Consider the following 18,006-nt stretch of genomic DNA (forward strand, 5'->3'; position numbering starts at 1 on the left):
GGCTCAGGCAGTGTGTGTCCCAAGGGACTTTATGCCCTGTCTACAGTGGCTACAGCTTTTAGAGATGAGTGTGCCTGAGCCCTGCACGGTTTCCTTGAGGAAGCATGGGGGAGGAAGCTTCAGTATCATCACCATTTGTCAATCACTATTGTTATCAATAAGAACTACAATAAACATTAATTAAGCATCCCTCCCTGGGTATACACTTCTGTTGGAGAGGCAGGGCAAACACAGAAATTGTTTAAGGACTGGTATAAGACAGCATGTGCCAGTAGCAAAAAGACAGAGGGAAAAGTGAAGATTGGGGAAGTGAGAGAACGCTTCCTGGAGGAGGTAGTACAGGCATACCTTGGAGATATTTCAGGTTTGGTTCCAGACCATTGCAGGATAAAGTGAGTTGTAATCTTTTTGCTGATGGAGGATGTTGCCTTCATTTTGTGAAGTACACTAAAGTGAAGGACAACAAAATGGGGTATACATGTACCTGAGCTGACCCTTAAAGGAAAGTTAGGGTTTGGACTATAGAGAAAAGAGTGAAAGGGGCCATAAATGGCCTAATAAGGCACAAAGGTGGGAGTGAGCAAGGCAGTTATGATTAAGTGAGAAAACCTACTGGACTGGAGCAAAGGGTGTGTGGGAGGGTAAAGTGAGCAATAAAGTCAGAGAGGGAAGTATTAGTGTGATTATAGAGTCTTGAATGGCAGACAAAAGGAGTTGTTTTGGAGCAAAGTAGGAAGGCCTTTGTAGATTTATGTATTTGGGGAGTGATGTGGGCACAGGTAAGGAGAAAAGGCTGAAGGAAAAACATTGGGATTCCACGTTCTTCCTATCTTCAGTCTCCAGTGTTAGGGTGGCCAACTCATGCTATCGCAGCAAACGGAGATGAGTTTGTCACTGCTTGGTATTCCACTTTGAGAACAGGTTCCTAAGACACCCCCAAGAAGTTCTGTATCATATGCTGTTGGTGGAGAACCTTGTGCCAGTTGGAAAGTCCCAACCAATCATCACTATGTGTGAGGTGTTCTCAGATAGTGTTGAGGCACCTTGTGAAACAGAAAAGAGGAAAGATCAGCCTGCTAGGCCCAGCTGGTAGCACAGGTGCATACCAAGATGGGGCGACTGTTTCAAAGGCAACACCCTTTAGAAGTTGATCTGTCTCTGAATCAGCCCTCGGGAAAGGAGGCAACAATTGCAGGGATCTTAAAAACCAACACTACAACAAGACTGTCTTTCATCATTTTGGTGGCTGCTACTTGGCCACTCCTCACGTAGAGTATTTTTACTAACTTCCTGCAGCAAAAAGAGATTGGTGCAGGCTCTGCTACATTTATATTACTACCAGGATGCAGATGTTTTCTTTTTTCTCTGGGGTTTAGAATTATGTAAATGAAGGCATGAAAACAAAAGCTCAGTGAGGTGGGGGAGTAGGAAGGGGGACTGGGGACGGGGGTGGGACAGGGTGGAATGGGTCACTGGGGAGATAAAGGGACGTTTGTAATATTTTAAATAAAAATTTAAAAAAATTAAAATTATAATTAGGTACCAAAAAAAAAAAAAAAGGAAGAAAGAAAGAAATTCAGGCAATTTTCAGGGCTCTTTAAGACACCCTTCTCAGTTTTTATTAACAGCTCTCTTGGCTCCTCTAGTTTATTTAGAATTTGGCACCTCTTCAGAACTTTCCAACCAAAGATCTGTAAGTTTATTCTAAAGTTCCTATCCTGACTTCATTTTGCAAGTGGAGAAATCAAGGCATATAATATGAACTTTCACTGTCTGTGGGCTAATCTTGAGTCTTGACACCCCCCCACCCCCACCCCCACTATCACTCTCTATCTTCCCTCTGTTGCATACAGTCTTGCCTGGAAAGGAAAAGCTATAGCCCAATTGCCTCCCAGGTCTTCCCTCAACCCCACCGTGATATTATCTGGAGGGCAATAGGACCTAGGGAGGTTCAACCCTGAGGCCCAGAGAGACACACCTGCCTAACAGCGTGGGTTGAGCGAGTGTGGGAGCGAGCTAGTTAGGGAGGGCGGGATAGAAGCGGGCGACTGCTGCTATGGGGGTAGAGGATAGCTGTGGCTCCCTCTGGGGTCTAGGTGTCGTGGTGAGAAGTGCTTCTAAAGATAGGTCCAAGCGCCTTTTTGTCGCGCCTCTACACACCAAGCGATCCCGCCTTGGAACTCGCAGGCTGGCTTTTTTTGGCCCCAGTTGTTCCTCCCATTTCACCGGCCCCGGTTATCAGTGCCTTAGTTCTCCAAGCCACTGTCCTCTCACAGCTGAACTAGGACCCGGCAGCATCCAGCAGCAGATGGCACACAAGTTTGGCAACATCTACCCGGCCAGGTTGGCGCCCCGCACGTCTTCTCGCAAGCAAAGTTTCTTCATAGGAAGAAAGAAACCCTTACAGCTTTCTCTTAATCCTGTGGCGCGCGCGCTCAGCTTCTCTGGCGGAAGATTGTGTTTAGGAACAGCGCGGTGACTTTGTTCCCGCCCACTGCCCGGCTGCCTTGGGGGCGGAGCTTGTGGAATCCCAGGAGCCACCCAGAGAACCCTTGACTGAGCGCGGGTCCTGAGAGAGCATCAGGTGAGCAAGCGAACTAAGTCACTCAAGCTGCACCCCTTCTACTGCCCTGCCTCAGTTCTTGGCTGATTTGAGAGGGCACACTGATCAGGACTCTTCGAGAGGAGCTGCTGGGTGTCGGTGCTCGACAGAGTGGCTATCCTTCTGCCTGGGGGTGCTGAGAAAGGAGGAGCCCACACGAAAACAGCTGTCCCCATGGCCCTTCAACTACTGCCTGGAATTGGACTCTGGACGGGGCACTAAAATGCTTGCTTGTCCAAGTTTCACAGCACGTGTATTGACGATTGGAATCCTGAGCCAATCAAGAGTCAAGTTGAAAGTGGTACTCCTGGGCTCTCCATCCCAGACTTCAGCAAGACTAGAAGGGAGGGGTCTCCTGCTCTAACTAGTAGATCTCCGTTCTGGAATCGGACTTGACAGCTTTACTCACCAATACTTGGACTGCAGTGGCTACAGGGTTCTCTTAGAGGTTGGAGGAGGGTTCTCTCTGAAGACCAGACCAAAACACTCAGAACCTCGACAATGGACCGAGTTTATGAAATTCCTGAGGAGCCAAATGTGGATCCGATTTCATCTCTGGAGGAAGATGTTGTCCGTGGGGCCAACCCCCGATTTACCTTTCCATTTGGCATCCTTTTCTCCACCTTTTTGTACTGTGGGGAGGCTGCATCTGCCTTGTACATGGTTAGAATCTATCGAAAGAATAGTGAAACCTATTGGATGGCATACACCCTTTCCTTCTTTATGTTTTCATCCATTATGGTCCAGTTGACACTCATTTTTGTCCACAGAGATCTGGCCAGAGACAAGCCGCTATCATTGTTTATGCATCTAATACTCTTGGGACCTGTTATCAGGTGAGTAAGTTTTTAATCTCTCCCCTCCTCCTCTCCCCCTCCCCCACCCCCAATTTGTGTAAAGAAAGATGAAGCTAATCTTTATAAGACTGATACTGTGCCTCTAATTGTGCTCTCATTCCCTCCCACTCTTGGCTTCCCTGCCTACCATCCAAAAAATCTTATCTGAAATCTTAAATGCCATCACGATGAATATGTGATATGTACCTGTGTTCTAAAACTATGTATGGTACCATTGATGCAACTTCATTAGACAATGTTTGCTCTCTGGATTTGGGCTGGGAAAATTGGTATGGAACCAATTGATGTGGTCACCTTGTGCACACAGGCCATACTTAGCTTAAGAGTGTGTTATTTAGACTCTACCTTTTAGACGCACTATAAATTGAATGAAAGTTCCTAACCCCCTTCACATCCCATCTCACATTCAGTTTCTTTATCCTGAACTGCTTGGGCTGGTGCTGCTACCATTTAAAAATTTTCCAGATTTGTTTTAAAATATTTTAAGACATCTGTAGTCATCTGGTACTCCAACCTACTGTGTGTAGTTTATTTTTCTCTGTCAGTTCATCTGTCTCCTGTTTATCTCTTTGTATCTTTCTGAAGAAAAGTTACATGGTTAAAAGTGGGCAAAGAAAGATAGTTCATCTGTCCATCTGGATGCTGTAGCACAATATAATAGCATCAAGTCTTTTCCATTCAGATTGCCTTAAAGGTACAAGAATGTGCCTTATTCCAGGAAGGCAGGCATCTGTGTCAGCAGTCTCATCTGGACAGTATGGGATTATACAGATAGGGAGACATTGCAAAACTTATGAGGTCAGGAGAAAAGAATGGACCAAGTTTGTCTTGATTGCCAGAGAGGCAGAAACCTGCAGTCAGCTGAGCAATATGGGTCAGAGTGCTGATGTTGTAATTGCAATAGGAAGATATCTTATTCTTGTGGAAATAAACATAGTCCAAAACTGACTAAGGTTGGAACTCCCCCTTAAAATTTTTTTTTTTACAATATGTGTTTAAATGGGGAGGAATTCATTAGCCTCCATTAGAGAAAATATGGATATCAACAGAAACAGTGGCCTGGAATTCAAGAGACCTAGTATCTAACTCTCCCTTTGTCACTAACTAGTTGCATGGCCTTGGTGAAATCTCTGAAGATGCCTTGGCCCACAGTTCCGTCATCTGTAAAATAAATTGGTTGCATGGGCTAGGTCTCAAACACTTGCAGAGGCAAGGCAGGCATCATAAATGAGTGAAATGGGCCAAGTATGAGAAAAACAGTAGCTTCACGTGTGATAAATGTAAACAAAACTCAATGTTAAATGATGGAGAGTAGTGAGGACTGTGGCAATCTGGAGTCCATGTGATCTACCTCCTTTGAGGCAGCTACTCTATAGTTCCCGTCCATTGTTTCCCTGTTGAAATTCAGACCCAGTATTGCCACATCCCCCAACTTTTCAAGAGGAACTCCCAAAATAGGATTTTATATGAAATGCCATTATTTAAAAATTTGGGACCTTACTAATGAAATAAAAACATGGTATGGGCCAAACCACAGCTGTTGGTCAGATGTGACTCAGCTGGACTGTATCCACCCTTTGGACTAGGTAGTCTAAAAAGAACCTTTACAGTTCTAAATCTTTGAAGTTAAGCTGTAAAAGGAACACTTCATCTTCAACTTGGAACCAAGAAATTTAGAGATGTGGACCATGGAATCCATTCTTCTCTCCTTTTTCAACTGCAATTTATTGAATTAACAGATCCAGCACTCACAAGATGAAAATTTCAGCAAGTTCCATACCAGCCCTCAGTTCTGACTTCCCATGTTTGCTTTGTGGCCTCCCAAGCCATCTTTGATTCGGACCCTCCATATAGAGTGTTGAGTACTATGTTTTATATTTGTAATTTAGCTTCCACTAGAAATGATTGGAAAGCATTCATAATCTCAGTCAACTAGCCCCACAGCAGAGAAAAACAATTAAAACCTCATAAATTATATTCTTGATATACTTATTCTCAAGGCAAATTACTTTTTAAGGAGGTAGGAACTTGATTGGTGCTATTAGGCACATGAAAGTGTTTGGAGGGCCCAGCTCCCTTTTTAAAAAAATATTTTTAATTGATTTTAGAGAGAGGGAAAGGGAGAGGGAGAGGGAGAGAGGAACATCAATGTGAGAGAAAAACTTTGATCTGCTGCCTCCTGTACACTCCGTAATGGGAACTGAACCCACAACGCAGGCCTGTGCCCTGACTGGGACTTTTTGGTGCATGGGTCGATGCTCATCCAACTCAGCCACAGTGGCCAGGGCCAGGCTTCCTTATATAAATGCAAAGATAACTTCTGGAACTGAAAATGTACTCTAATTTACTGAAGCTTATAAGCAAGGCAAACACCCTTACTTAAACCAGTAAATATCCTTAAGAATAGAAGCGTAAAGAAAATGCTTTATGCAACTGCTTCCTTCAATATTTCATTCAGCAATAGCATTGGTGGACTTGGGTTAAAGTCTAAAATCTTTTGTCAGAAATACACTTAGACATTTTCCCTGAATAGGAAGAGAATGTTGCTTTTTTCTTCTCTGTTCTCTCCTTCCATCTTTTTCTCTCCTGGGTTTCAGAGCTGTCCCTAGAAAGTGGATGTTTCAAGCTACATGCTTCAGACTGGCACACAAGCACCAATCTCAGAGGGATCCTGTGAGAATGGCAGCCAGCACATGTTCCTTGAGGAAACCAAAGGCTTAGAGAGCATATACATCTCTTCTGTCTTTGGTATATTTTTCTGTTAAATTACATTGCCATTATTATCATCCTCTCCTCCCATTATTTCTCACCCTGTATTGTTTTCTTCCTTCTTACTCTTTCATTTACTCAGAAAATGCCCATTTATCAAATACCCACTATGTGATAAGGGTGGTAGGCAAGATAAATATACCCCCCCCCCCCCGCTTCAATCTGTCAGGAAAGATGGCTTAATTTTCACAATTGCTCTTACTTATCATACGAAATAGTCCACAGTTTCCATTCATTTCAGGGTGAATAGAAGTGGTAATTCAGGTGTTCTAAAACAAGATGTTCTAGTTGCTTCTCTTCTATTCATTACATCAGAACTTCGAATGACTTCTGATTTATATGGGGGAGATGCGAGGGGGTATAGCAGGAAATGTGGTCTTATCACTGTTTCAAGAGTGGTAGGTTCTCATAAGGATGTTTTCTTCTTTGTAAAGAGATAGTGGAGTTTAAAAGTCTGTTGTCCCCATACAGGTCAAGAGGCCCCCAAAGCAATGTAGAAAGATCTTTTGAGGTGCCCTAGGATTGGATTGTGAGCTGTCAAGTCTTTTAAGTTCCTTTGTTGCTAAATGGCTTTTCCGTGTATGTGAGAGGTTTTCTCTAGATCCCCTTTAAGACTTGTTGGCAGAGACAGTGATAGTTGTGGGTTTTGTCTTGAAAAAAGCAGAACTCAAAAACCCCAATTATGGAGCTGAATGCTTTGAATAAGGAACACTTGACCTCAGGAACTTGAGGTATTATGACAACCGGGGCTTTTTGGAACTTCCTTATTCTCTCTCTCAACACATTGTTTACTTAATATCTTGGTGTTTAGGGCACTTTTCTACCCTTGGGCTTATTCTTAAGGAGACAAAGCAATTCCTTAACTCCTCAAAGAAACACTTTTGAAATGGTGTTTTTAGGTCAGTGGATGACTGAAAAAGAAAAAAAAGGATTTAGACTCAAGTAACTTGTAGAAGGTTTGGCCAACTCTTTGACTCATGAGAAATGAGTAGAATGGGAGAGAAGGAATGGCAAAAAGTAGCAGCACCTCTCTGAGTTATTTTCCCCTCCCTCACTAAAATCTCCCTTCCCAGGACAGCTTTAGTTAAGTTCCCATGATGCTTTACTTCTGCAGATGTTTGGAGGCCATGATTAAGTACCTCACACTGTGGAAGAAAGAGGGGCAGGAGGAGCCCTATGTCAGCCTCACCCGAAAGAAGATGCTAATAAATGGCGAGGAGGTGCTGATAGAATGGGAGGTGGGCCACTCCATCCGGACCCTGGCTATGCACCGCAATGCCTACAAACGTATGTCACAGATCCAAGCCTTCCTGGGTTCAGTGCCCCAGCTGACCTATCAGCTCTATGTGACCCTGATCTCTGCAGAGGTCCCCCTGGGTAGAGGTGAGTGGGGTCAGGATTGGGGTGGGCTCCACTTAAATCCAGGGTCTTCAAAATCTAGACCTGAGCTGTCTAATACACTGAGCGACAGCTTCCTGTGGCTATTAAAATGAAAAATTAAGTTAAAAATTTACTTTCTGTCATACTAGCTATATTTAAGTGTTCAATAGCTATGTGTGGCTAGTGGTCACTTATTGGACAGCACATATATTATAGAACATTTCCATCATTGCAGAAAGTCCTATTGGACAGCACCGGTAGATAGTCAAACAACTTGGGAATCCAGACATCTCAGGCCTGACAGATTTCTTAAACTGGGGTAAGCTATTTAGACTAAAAATGCCACAGATAAGCCCTCTCTGGGCTAGTAATAAACCCTCTCAGAAGAAGCTAGTAATACCAGCAGTCAGTAGGACATTTTCTCCAGCCCAGAGTGTTTAAATTATACTGAGGATTTTTTGTTTATTTGTTTGGTTGGCTTAGGGGTGACCATATTTAAATAAGAGGTTCCCAAATATTACTGATCATGAAACTCCTTTTTACAATTACATTTTCTACTCAGACCTGAATCAATCTGAGTGTGGGGAGGGTAGGAATCTGTATTTTTTAATGTACCCAGTTGATTCTGATCAGCCACATTTGGGAGCCAGTGATTTAATCACTTCTCCCAACTCCAGCAAAGAGAAAGACCTTTGGCAGAGGATGAAATGTGAGTCAGTGTTTTCAAAGCTGAGATAAAGTACTGTTAATGAGTTTTAACAGCCTGAGATTAGCTTCATCTTCTTGGGCTGGAGCTGGTACAGCTGTGGGTACAACTTTGGATCATTTTCTTATTGTTGGGTGCTGACTCTGCTTGGCAAACCTCCATGTCTCAAATAAGTGTAAGGAGGAAATTTTTCCTCTTTTGTACTTTTCTCCACTAAGAATTGTTCATGAAGCTCTATTGGTCTTGAAGATTTTCACATTCCTAGAATGGACAATTGTAGGAGGAGAAAGATCTCTGGAAATGACATTTTTCCTCCTGAGAATTTTGAGGGTCATCAAATCATCTAAATTAAAATGTGTATACATTACAAAAGTAATACACACACAAATCAATTGACCTACAGGTCATTATATATGCACAGAAGAATTTCTGGAAAGATATACAGGAAACAATTTACCTCTAGGGAGTGGAAATGACTCAGCCAACTTTTACTTTTACTTTATACTCTTCTTTATGGTTTGAAATTTTTAATCATGATCATGTTTTATTATTTTAGATCCTTATTTTTAAAAATTTAAAATGTTATTTTTATCCTTATTTTTAATTATAAAAATCTGATAAGGTAAAGACTCAAAACCATACAGAATATATATAAAAGAGGAGATGTAATCTCACTTCCCAAAGGTAATCTCTGTTAATCATTCAGTATATATCCTTCCAGACTTCATTTTACTATGTAAATATAAACATACATACAACAGATATATGTATATTTTTGCCAAAAGAGGACTGTATTAAACATTCTGTTAAGCAACATGTCTTTTTCAAAAGTAAGCCAGTATGTCTTTCTTCAACAATTACTTATACATACATATAAAATAATAATAATAATGATAAATATATATTTTTTCCTTATATGAATTGGACCAGTCTTTCTTATTTCCCTAATCATCTATTGGTAGGATTAAAGTTTGTTTCTATTTTTTCCATGCAAAAATTTTTTTAAATTATAAACTATGTTCCAGTGAACATCTGTGTACTGGAATGAAGCTTTGTATGATAAATTCTGAACAGTAGAATTGCTGGGTAAAAGGATATGCATGTTTAGAATTTTATCAATACTGACAAATAACCCCCACAAAAGGTTGTATGAATTTATAGTCTCACCAACAGGGTAAAAATGTGCCTGTTTCTTCACATCTTAAACTAAATATTATTTAGTTCTATAATTATAAAATAACTGATTTTTAAAACATAATTTGCATTCTTTAGTATGAATGAAGCTGTGCATCTTCTCATGTTTGGTCATTATGTTCTTTAAATTGCTTACTTGCATATTTTACTTTTTCTAGTGGTATATTTTTTATTAATTTGTAGGAGCTATTTACTTATTCTGGCTATTAATCTTTTCTCTGCTGTGGATAAGTATGTATGTATACATTTGTATACTTTTTTGTGTGTGTATATACACACGTTTTAAATGTACATATACATGTAACATGTGCAGCACACACATGCAACACATGTGTAAGATCAACACTATACTTGTATCTTCTGGCATTCTGAAGGATTAAATTTTTATGTATTTACATTTTTTATTGGTTTTAGATATTGTGGCTTTTTCACAAAGGTCTTTCACAACGCATATCTGATAGAGCAACTTAGCCTGATCTTCCAAATAGATGATTTACCACAATCAATTTGTCAATTCCCCTACCAAAGAAACAAAACGAAGCAAATAATAACAACAACAAATGAAATAACATTTCATTGAGACTGTGATTAGTATTACATTAAATTATTTAGGCTATTTTGGAAGGAATTTACATCTTTACAGGATCAATCAATTTCATATTAGAAAATAATATATCTCTCCATTTCATTAAATATTTTTAAATCACTTTATTGAGGTACAGTTGACAAACAAAAACCTCGCCTATTTAATGTATACAATTTGATGAGTTTGGAGATAAGTATACCTCCATGAAATTTCACCACAATCTATGCCATGAGTAAGAATAGTTTTCTTGCTATAGGTCATTCACATTTTTGTAAGGCTTATTTCTAGGTGTTCTATCAGTTTTAAAATTGCCTAATTTCCAAAGTGTCATGGTAGTGCCTAAGTAAAGTAAATGCACCTACTACACTTTTGGAAATAGAGGATGATGATGATGATGATGATGATGATGATGGGAGCTAGCAGATAGTATTTACTATGTTCCAGACATTTCTCTAAGCCCTTTATGTGTAATTATTTCATTTAATCTTCATAACAATCCTACGAGATAATTATTATTATTTCCATTTTACAAATGAGGAAATAGAAGCACTGAGAGGTTAAGTAAATTCCCTAAGGTTCTGTAAGTAATAGGTAGCAAAGACTGGATTGGAATTCAGGATGTCTGCCATTAGAACCTGTGTTTCTAAACATATTACTATGCAAAGGATGTAAAGGAAGTTTTTTCAAGGCCTTTTAAAAAATTATTCAGTGATTTCTCCTATTAAAAACTTTCTGACAATACCATCTCTTTTAAGGTTTTGTAAGCTTTTTGGTTTAGTTTTCCTCCTACCTTCTTCTTGCTACCCTTTTCCTAATCCCTTTTTCTCTTGGAGGCCATCTGGATTATCATAGATGACCAAATTCACTCACAGCATTATGATCTCTTATGGCATGAGTCTATTTGTAGGGAGGCAGATGGAAGGTGTTTTTACATTTATTTGGAAGCATCAGGCTTTCCTTCTTTTATTACACTACTATCAGTAAATGAGTTCTAATTAAAAGGAAAGCATTACCAACACACTTGGATAGATGTAGGTACACTCTGACATTCCCAGCTCTTGAGCATCAAGTCTGGAGGATGGGACTGAGAGTGATTTAGAAAGCTAAGACTATAGCAAATTATTATGTTACACACTTTAAGCCAGTGCAATGTTATATGTCAGTTATATCTCAATAAATATAGAAAAAATAGAAAAATAAAGCTAAGAATAGAGACTTTAAGGAAGTCTCCCATTCTGGTCTTTGAGATTCCAACACTCTACTTAGAACTGAAAAAGAGGTAGAAAACAAAGCTGTGCTTCCTTTTGGGTTTCCATGGGGATGTCATCACTTTTCTTGCAGATGATCTCCACTGCTGTAGTTCTCTGGATGCAGTATTTTTATAGGAACAGAAAGCTCAAGTAGTTTTGTTTTTTGGACTCTCAGGCCTGCTCATTCTCCTTGTGAGTACTAGATTTTTCTTTTTTAAAAAAATTTTTTTATGTCTTTATTGATTTCAGAGAGAGGAAGGGAGAGGGAGAGGGATAGATAGAAGCATCAATGATGAAAGGGTCATTGATTAGCTGTCTCCTGCACCCCCCCCCCCCACTAAGGTTCAAGCCAACAACCTGAGCATGTGCCCTGACTGGGAATCAAACCTTGATCTCCTGGATCCCAGTTGATGCTCAACCACTGAGCCATGCTGGCTGAGCTGGATTTTTCTTAGTTATCAGTATCCTTTGCTATAAAGGAAGAAAAGGAAAGGGGCATGACACGATCTATAGTTAATATTTAGTAAAGCAGGTTAGGAAGTATTCTAATCCTTTAGGTCTCTAACATACAGCAGTATGGATGATAGGCTAGGAAATGGAGTTTTTATATTTTAAACAACTCTGCTGGAAGTTTGGCAATTCCTAAATTATACCAAAGCATTGGGGTGACAAATTTTCATTGTTGATGATTAATACAAACAACTCTAGAGTATCTCAGTGAATTGGGGGAACTGAGGTACATAGATACTGAGTGACTTTCACAAGCTTCCACACAGCTGAACCAAGGACTTTCTAAACATAAGTATTTTATGCTACCTCTCTAAACTCAGAATTCTTCATTAATTCCACAAACATTTATTGAGCACTTACTATATTCCAGGCAGTATGTTAAGCTCTGGGGATACAGCAGTAAATCAGATAGACATGGTTCCTTCTGCCCTCATGGAATTTCCGGTATATATTTTGACACATTCTTGAAGTACCCACAAACAAGATTAGCTCCTTGAAGGAGATACACATCAAGGAAGGAACTTCTATAACCAAAGGCATTCTCTGTGAATCTCCTAAGACTGTATTTTTCTGAGATAAGAGCTCTTTCTGCCTCCTGCACTGTTTGCTCAGAAGCCTGTTTCATCAGGTAGATGCTGTCCTATATCTTTATAAGTGCTCCTCTTAGTGACCCCTCAATGCTAGTTTTGAGATCCACTCTTTTTAAAAATTTCATTGTGTATGTTTATGTGATTAATTAAAATATTACAGTATATGTTCATGGCAAATTTAGAAAATAGGGAAACATAGAGAAAAGAATTTTAAAAACTGACATAGTCCTTATTATGAAAATATATATTTTAGTTTATTTCTTTCCATTTTCTTTCTGTGCTTGCTATTTGTTTACATAGCTGTATTCATACATGAGTGCTCTTAACTGGGGCCCTCAAGTCTCACCTATTATCTCTCTGGACCTCTGCATCAGAATATAAGCTTCACCAACATTAACTGAATGCCTATTTTTGTTTCTTTTTTTTTTCTTCTTACAGTTGTGCTAATGGTCTTTTCCCTGATATCTGTCACCTATGGGGCTACCCTCTGCAATATGTTGGCTATCCAGATCAAGTATGATGAATACAAGATTCGCCTCGGTCCACTAGAAGTTCTCTGCATCACCATCTGGAGGACATTGGAAATCACTTCCCGCCTCCTGATTCTGGTGCTCTTCTCAGCCACTTTGAAATTGAAAGCTGTGCCCTTCTTATTGCTCAACTTCCTGATTATCCTCTTTGAGCCTTGGGTTAAATTCTGGAGGAGTGGTGCCCAGATGCCCAATAACATTGAAAAAAATTTCAGCCAGGTTGGCACCCTGGTGGTGCTGATTTCCATTACAGTCCTCTATGCTGGCATCAACTTCTCTTGCTGGTCAGCTTTGCAGTTGAAGTTGGCAGACAGGGACCTTGTTGAAAAGGGTCAGAACTGGGGACATATGGGCCTGCACTATAGTGTGAGATTGGTAGAGAATGTGATCATGGTCCTGGTTTTTAAGTTCTTTGGAGTGAAAGTGTTACTGAATTATTGTCATTCCTTGATTGCCTTGCAGCTCATTATTGCTTACCTGATTTCTATTGGCTTTATGCTCCTTTTCTTCCAGTACTTGCATCCATTGCGCTCACTCTTCACCCACAACATCATGGACTACCTCCATTGTGTCTGTTGCCACCGGAACCCTCGGGGCAGGCTTGAGAACTTGGAGTCACCATTTGATACTGAAACAACACAAAGTGTTGTCTGATTCTATCTCCTGGGTATTTTTGGATGGATTTGGGTGGCCAAGAGCAACTGTGAAATTTAAGCAGAGGATGAGGCTCATGAATGATGAGTACCCACTGGGACTTTTTTTTTTTTTTTTTGAGTTTTCTGGTAAGCCTTTCAGAAGAAAGAGCAGCCCCCAAATAGGTTTCATTTCCTTAAAATTGACTGCTATGTTTGCACACCAGGATAGCCACCATATATTCAGAAGGGTCAGAGATAGCATTTATACTCCTCCCATCCAGGTCAGCTGTCTCGCCTCCCAATGGGATAACCTACCTCCATGCACTTCAGGCATTCTTTGACCTTCTAGTTCTGCTCATTTGCTTGAGGTGCATTACTGAGCTTTCCCCAGGCTGAACTAAAAGACCAGAATCCAGCCAGAATATATCCTGACTGATCAGAGGATGTGACTACTTACTAGCTATGGTTACCCTTCAGGAAACATTCTGACTAAGGTGGAACATTTAACTGTAAGTGTGGCTGGGGTCTTTAATTCGAATGAGAAACTCTGGTTAAGAAGAAAAACCCCACTATTAAAAGTTCTGCTCTCCAAATGAGTTAGCTCTCCATTAAGATTTTACTAGTGATCATTCATCAAGGACCTCTCTTTTCAGTGGTCCATTATAGGCACACTCTGAGGAGGGAGTGGAGAGTAGGATTCCTTCAGGGCATATGCAGAATGACTCTTTTCCTCAGGGACCTGCATGGACCTGCAGCTTGTACAATGGAATGGTTAAGTAAAATCTCTCTCTTTGTGGCTCATTATCAGGGATTCCCTTCAACCCAGCTTTTCTGTGTTTTTGGTGTTTTGCTACTTGATATGAACCTCAGAGAAGGTGAACTGTAATTAAAAATGTTTCTAATGTGTGGAAGAAGTGAAGATTTCATTGTGTCTTTTACTGTCTTGAGTATTTTGTTGATTTGTTTTTTTAAGGGAGAGAGAATGTAATAACTGGGATATCACCTTTATGTTTTTTTGGGTTGAGATGGTGGCTAACACTCCAAGGTAGAGTGAAGGCAGAGGAGGGAAACAAGATCACAGTAAATCATGTGACATGGGATATTATTTTCTAATTAGGAGCATATGTTTATCATTCCCATACCCCTAATGGATGAATGCAAGTCTCCCTTTCTCATGTATCTCAATGTTTACATCTCAAATCATTTGAGTATTTTGATGGGAATATCACCTGGATGCCTCTAAGGTAATGAAGGAATCAAGGTTAGTATATCCATTACCTATTGGGACCGAGAATCCCACCATTTACCTAACTAATGCTTGCCTCTCACAGACCAAGAAGGTGAGAAGAACTCACTAGTAACATGTACTACTACCACAGTTGCTGTGAGAAGTTCTGAATAGCCCAAGCTAAGACTTCTCATTCCCATCCAATTTTACTCTTGGGATCATGCTTTAGCCATTTCCCTTCCTCTTATTCAGTGTCAGGACATGTTGCAGGGGCTCCCCCTTCTAAGTAAGTAGCAGGCTGTTTAGCCAGAATTGTCCTGTTTCCTGGCGTATCTAGTGTGGTTTTCCCCTCTTCAACCACTGTTGGGGGCTAAAAGGATTGGATAGTACTTAATTTGGGGGAGACTAAAGTGACTTGCTTTGGAGCATGGAGATTTCCTTTTTCAATCCATCTCCCTCATTCCATCCTTCATGATGAAGAAGAGATTTAGGTGGTCATAAAAAGCTCACACTGCTGTCTTCTATGTTATTCAAGGTGAATTTGAAAGAAATAATCTATCAGACGTCCAAAAGAACATGCTGCCTCTTTAGAATTCAAACAAGAATCTCTACCCAGTGGTTAATATGCCCTCCATCAAAAGCAGAAGTAGTGTGGAACTATAATTTGGTCCATAAAAGCCATGTGAATCAGCTACTTAAAGGGTGGGTGCTATGGGAACATAGAGAGACACGCTAAGCTAGGCAGGCCAATTAGAGCTAGAGTGGAGATACACAGGGTGGAAAAGCATGTCTTGGTACTGAACCAAGCCTCTTTTCCCAGTGTATCTTCCCCAGCCTTAGTGACTTAATATCCAGGGAATGCAGGAAGTTTAGGGTGAAGGGTGTGGAGCAACTTCTGACCTGAAAAACCTGCTGCCCTTACCCAAAGAGAAAAGACTCTAGTGATATATTATGCAAATGAAGCCTCAGAACCTCCTATAAGTGGTGGCCTCTCTATTCTACAGCAGTCTTCTAGATACACAGAAGATGGAATTGTGGAATATGATTGTGGGGGCAGGGGAAGCACCCCCTTTCACCTACAAACCCTTCTTTAATTTACTACTCTCTTTTTACCCTTTGAAATCTTAAAGCAACACAGGGTACTAGTGTAGGGGCAAGTCTGACTGAGTGGGAGAGAAGGCAGAGATTGGGCCAGAAAATTGGTCTTGGAAGAGGAAGGCAGAACCATGAAGATAGGCCATTGTAACAACAGCTTCTCTCATATTGGAAATTTGGTGGGCTAAGTATGGGCAAGTGAATATGGTAAAGAAATGTATTATATAAACCAGTAATTTTCACCAGTGCTGCAAGAATTTTTAAAACATGCAATACCTAACTATTTAGTCAGGGCCACTAACCTCTTTTCCCTTAGATTGTCAAATAAAAAAATGACAACAGCCAACACAACAATAGTCATCCATTGTGAATGAGTAAAAATTATGCCTATTTTTTTTTTTTTTGTCGGATTGACAAAAAATATATTTTTGGTGTGCCACAGATTTTATTAATTAGTTTGTGTGCCATAAGATAAAAAAGGTTAAAAATCACTGATATATACTAATTGTTGTCAATTTTATTTCTCCACAAATGCTTTAAAGACTATGGGCATAAAACTGTGAGGCACTGTAGGAAAATTAAATAATAGCTAATATTAATGAGCACTCACTATATATCTAGCATTGTGCTTTATGTGCATTATTTCATTCAATCCTCAGAACAAATGAAGGTTTGAAGGCATAGAAAAGTGAAGTGAACTGCCCAAGATTACAGCTAGTGTCAGAGCCAGGATTTAGAATTAGACACTAAGGCTCCAGAGCTTACACTCTTAATCATGATACAAGCCTCTAAATCCTCTTAGGTCCTTTGTGAGATTATTTTAATATATTAGTGATTTCAGGAATATTTTCTGGGCTATGGCTAGATTCATATCAAACATTCTTTCTCATAAACATACCTTATCAAGGGGCACCACTCTAAAGAGAGGAGTCAAGTCCTAAAAGGCCTGGGATGAAAACTGAGTGTGTGTTCACATGTACTTATAGGTTGGTATGGGAGTGGGGATAGGGTGGAAGAGAATGGTAAAGGGACCCATTTCCTTTCTAGTTTCAGGATTTTGCTTCCTGTGTGTTCTTAAACACACATTTTCCAGACCTTGGTTGTGGGAATTAAAATGGTGGGAGCAATTTTCACTTCAATTTGTATGAATTCTTCCTCCAGAAACAACCTATTAGAGCAGGGCGGTGCTGAAGCCCATTCTTTTAAACTTCCTCTTGCCAACACTGCCCTTACTCTCACTGAGAGGCTGACTTCTAGTTCTTAGAGCAGGCCATAGAATGTGGATGTTAGAGAATAATACCACCTGCCCCCCTCCCCAGCTTTTACAATCTTGAGAGCCTAGGTCAACCTTCAGTGCTCTTTCAGCTAGCCCCCTCAAGTCTGCACCTCACAAGGTCATGATCCTTAGCATTACAGACTTGATGGCTATTTCACAGTGTGGAGGTGGAGTGAGCAGCTATAGGGTAGGGTATTCACCAGGACATTCCATTTAAACCCATGGGGCTCTATCTCTGAGAAGTCCTTTATCACAAAATCAGTGGAACCTCCAAAATATTTACCTACTTCAAAGTGGTAATCCTTGTTCTCTGAAGCTTTTGCTATTGGGCTTTATTACTATCTTCAGGGGAAACATATGCCCATAATCTTATGTCATTGCACACACTTTAGACCTCAGAGCCTCTGGGGTTCTCAGTGAAAGTTACCTCAGGAGCCTTGGCAATAAAACATATAGCATGTGAAACTGGGAAGTAGCAAGACCAACCTGAATGAGAGATAAGAACTAGGTGTGAAAACACATTTCTGTGTATGGAAGGGATGTCTGAATAGCACTGCATAATATTAAAGGGCACATTTACATACATTAGCTCTGTGCTCTTGTATCATTGTTAGGACAAATCTTCTGAGTTGTACACATGGATTTACATTGTTCTAACCTTCAGTTCATCAAACAATTACTAAATTATTATTTTATGACAGGGAAATCTATCTGGATATCTAAAAATGCTTTATAGAGGCTCAAAGACTCAAAGGAAATCCCAAATATCGAGTATAAGTCATTTTGGAGATAAGGAGG

At 40.2% G+C, this 18,006-nt stretch overlaps 1 protein-coding gene across 1 annotated transcript; it reads left to right on the plus strand.

Annotated features, from left to right (window-relative positions):
* Positions 1–2,552: 2,552 nt before the first annotated feature.
* XKRX (XK related X-linked) lies at positions 2,553–14,429 on the plus strand. The gene is made up of 3 exons (XM_081126486.1): positions 2,553–3,438; positions 7,343–7,611; positions 12,883–14,429. Exons 1-3 carry the CDS (start codon positions 3,104–3,106, stop codon positions 13,626–13,628), a joined length of 1,350 nt encoding a protein of 449 aa, XP_080982612.1. The 5' UTR covers positions 2,553–3,103; the 3' UTR covers positions 13,629–14,429.
* Positions 14,430–18,006: the final 3,577 nt, after the last annotated feature.

The sequence above is a fragment of the Miniopterus schreibersii genome (genome assembly GCF_964146895.1).
Source record: "Miniopterus schreibersii genome assembly, chromosome: X".
NCBI classification, from domain to species: domain Eukaryota; kingdom Metazoa; phylum Chordata; class Mammalia; order Chiroptera; family Miniopteridae; genus Miniopterus; species Miniopterus schreibersii.

Coding starts and splice junctions, on each gene's coding strand:
- XKRX (XM_081126486.1), top strand. CDS start 3,104: ATGGACCGAGTTTATGAAATTCCTGAGGAGCCAAATGTGGATCCGATT. Junction 3,439..7,342: donor CTCTTGGGACCTGTTATCAG/GTGAGTAAGTTT, acceptor TTACTTCTGCAG/ATGTTTGGAGGCCATGATTA. Junction 7,612..12,882: donor AGAGGTCCCCCTGGGTAGAG/GTGAGTGGGGTC, acceptor TTCTTCTTACAG/TTGTGCTAATGGTCTTTTCC.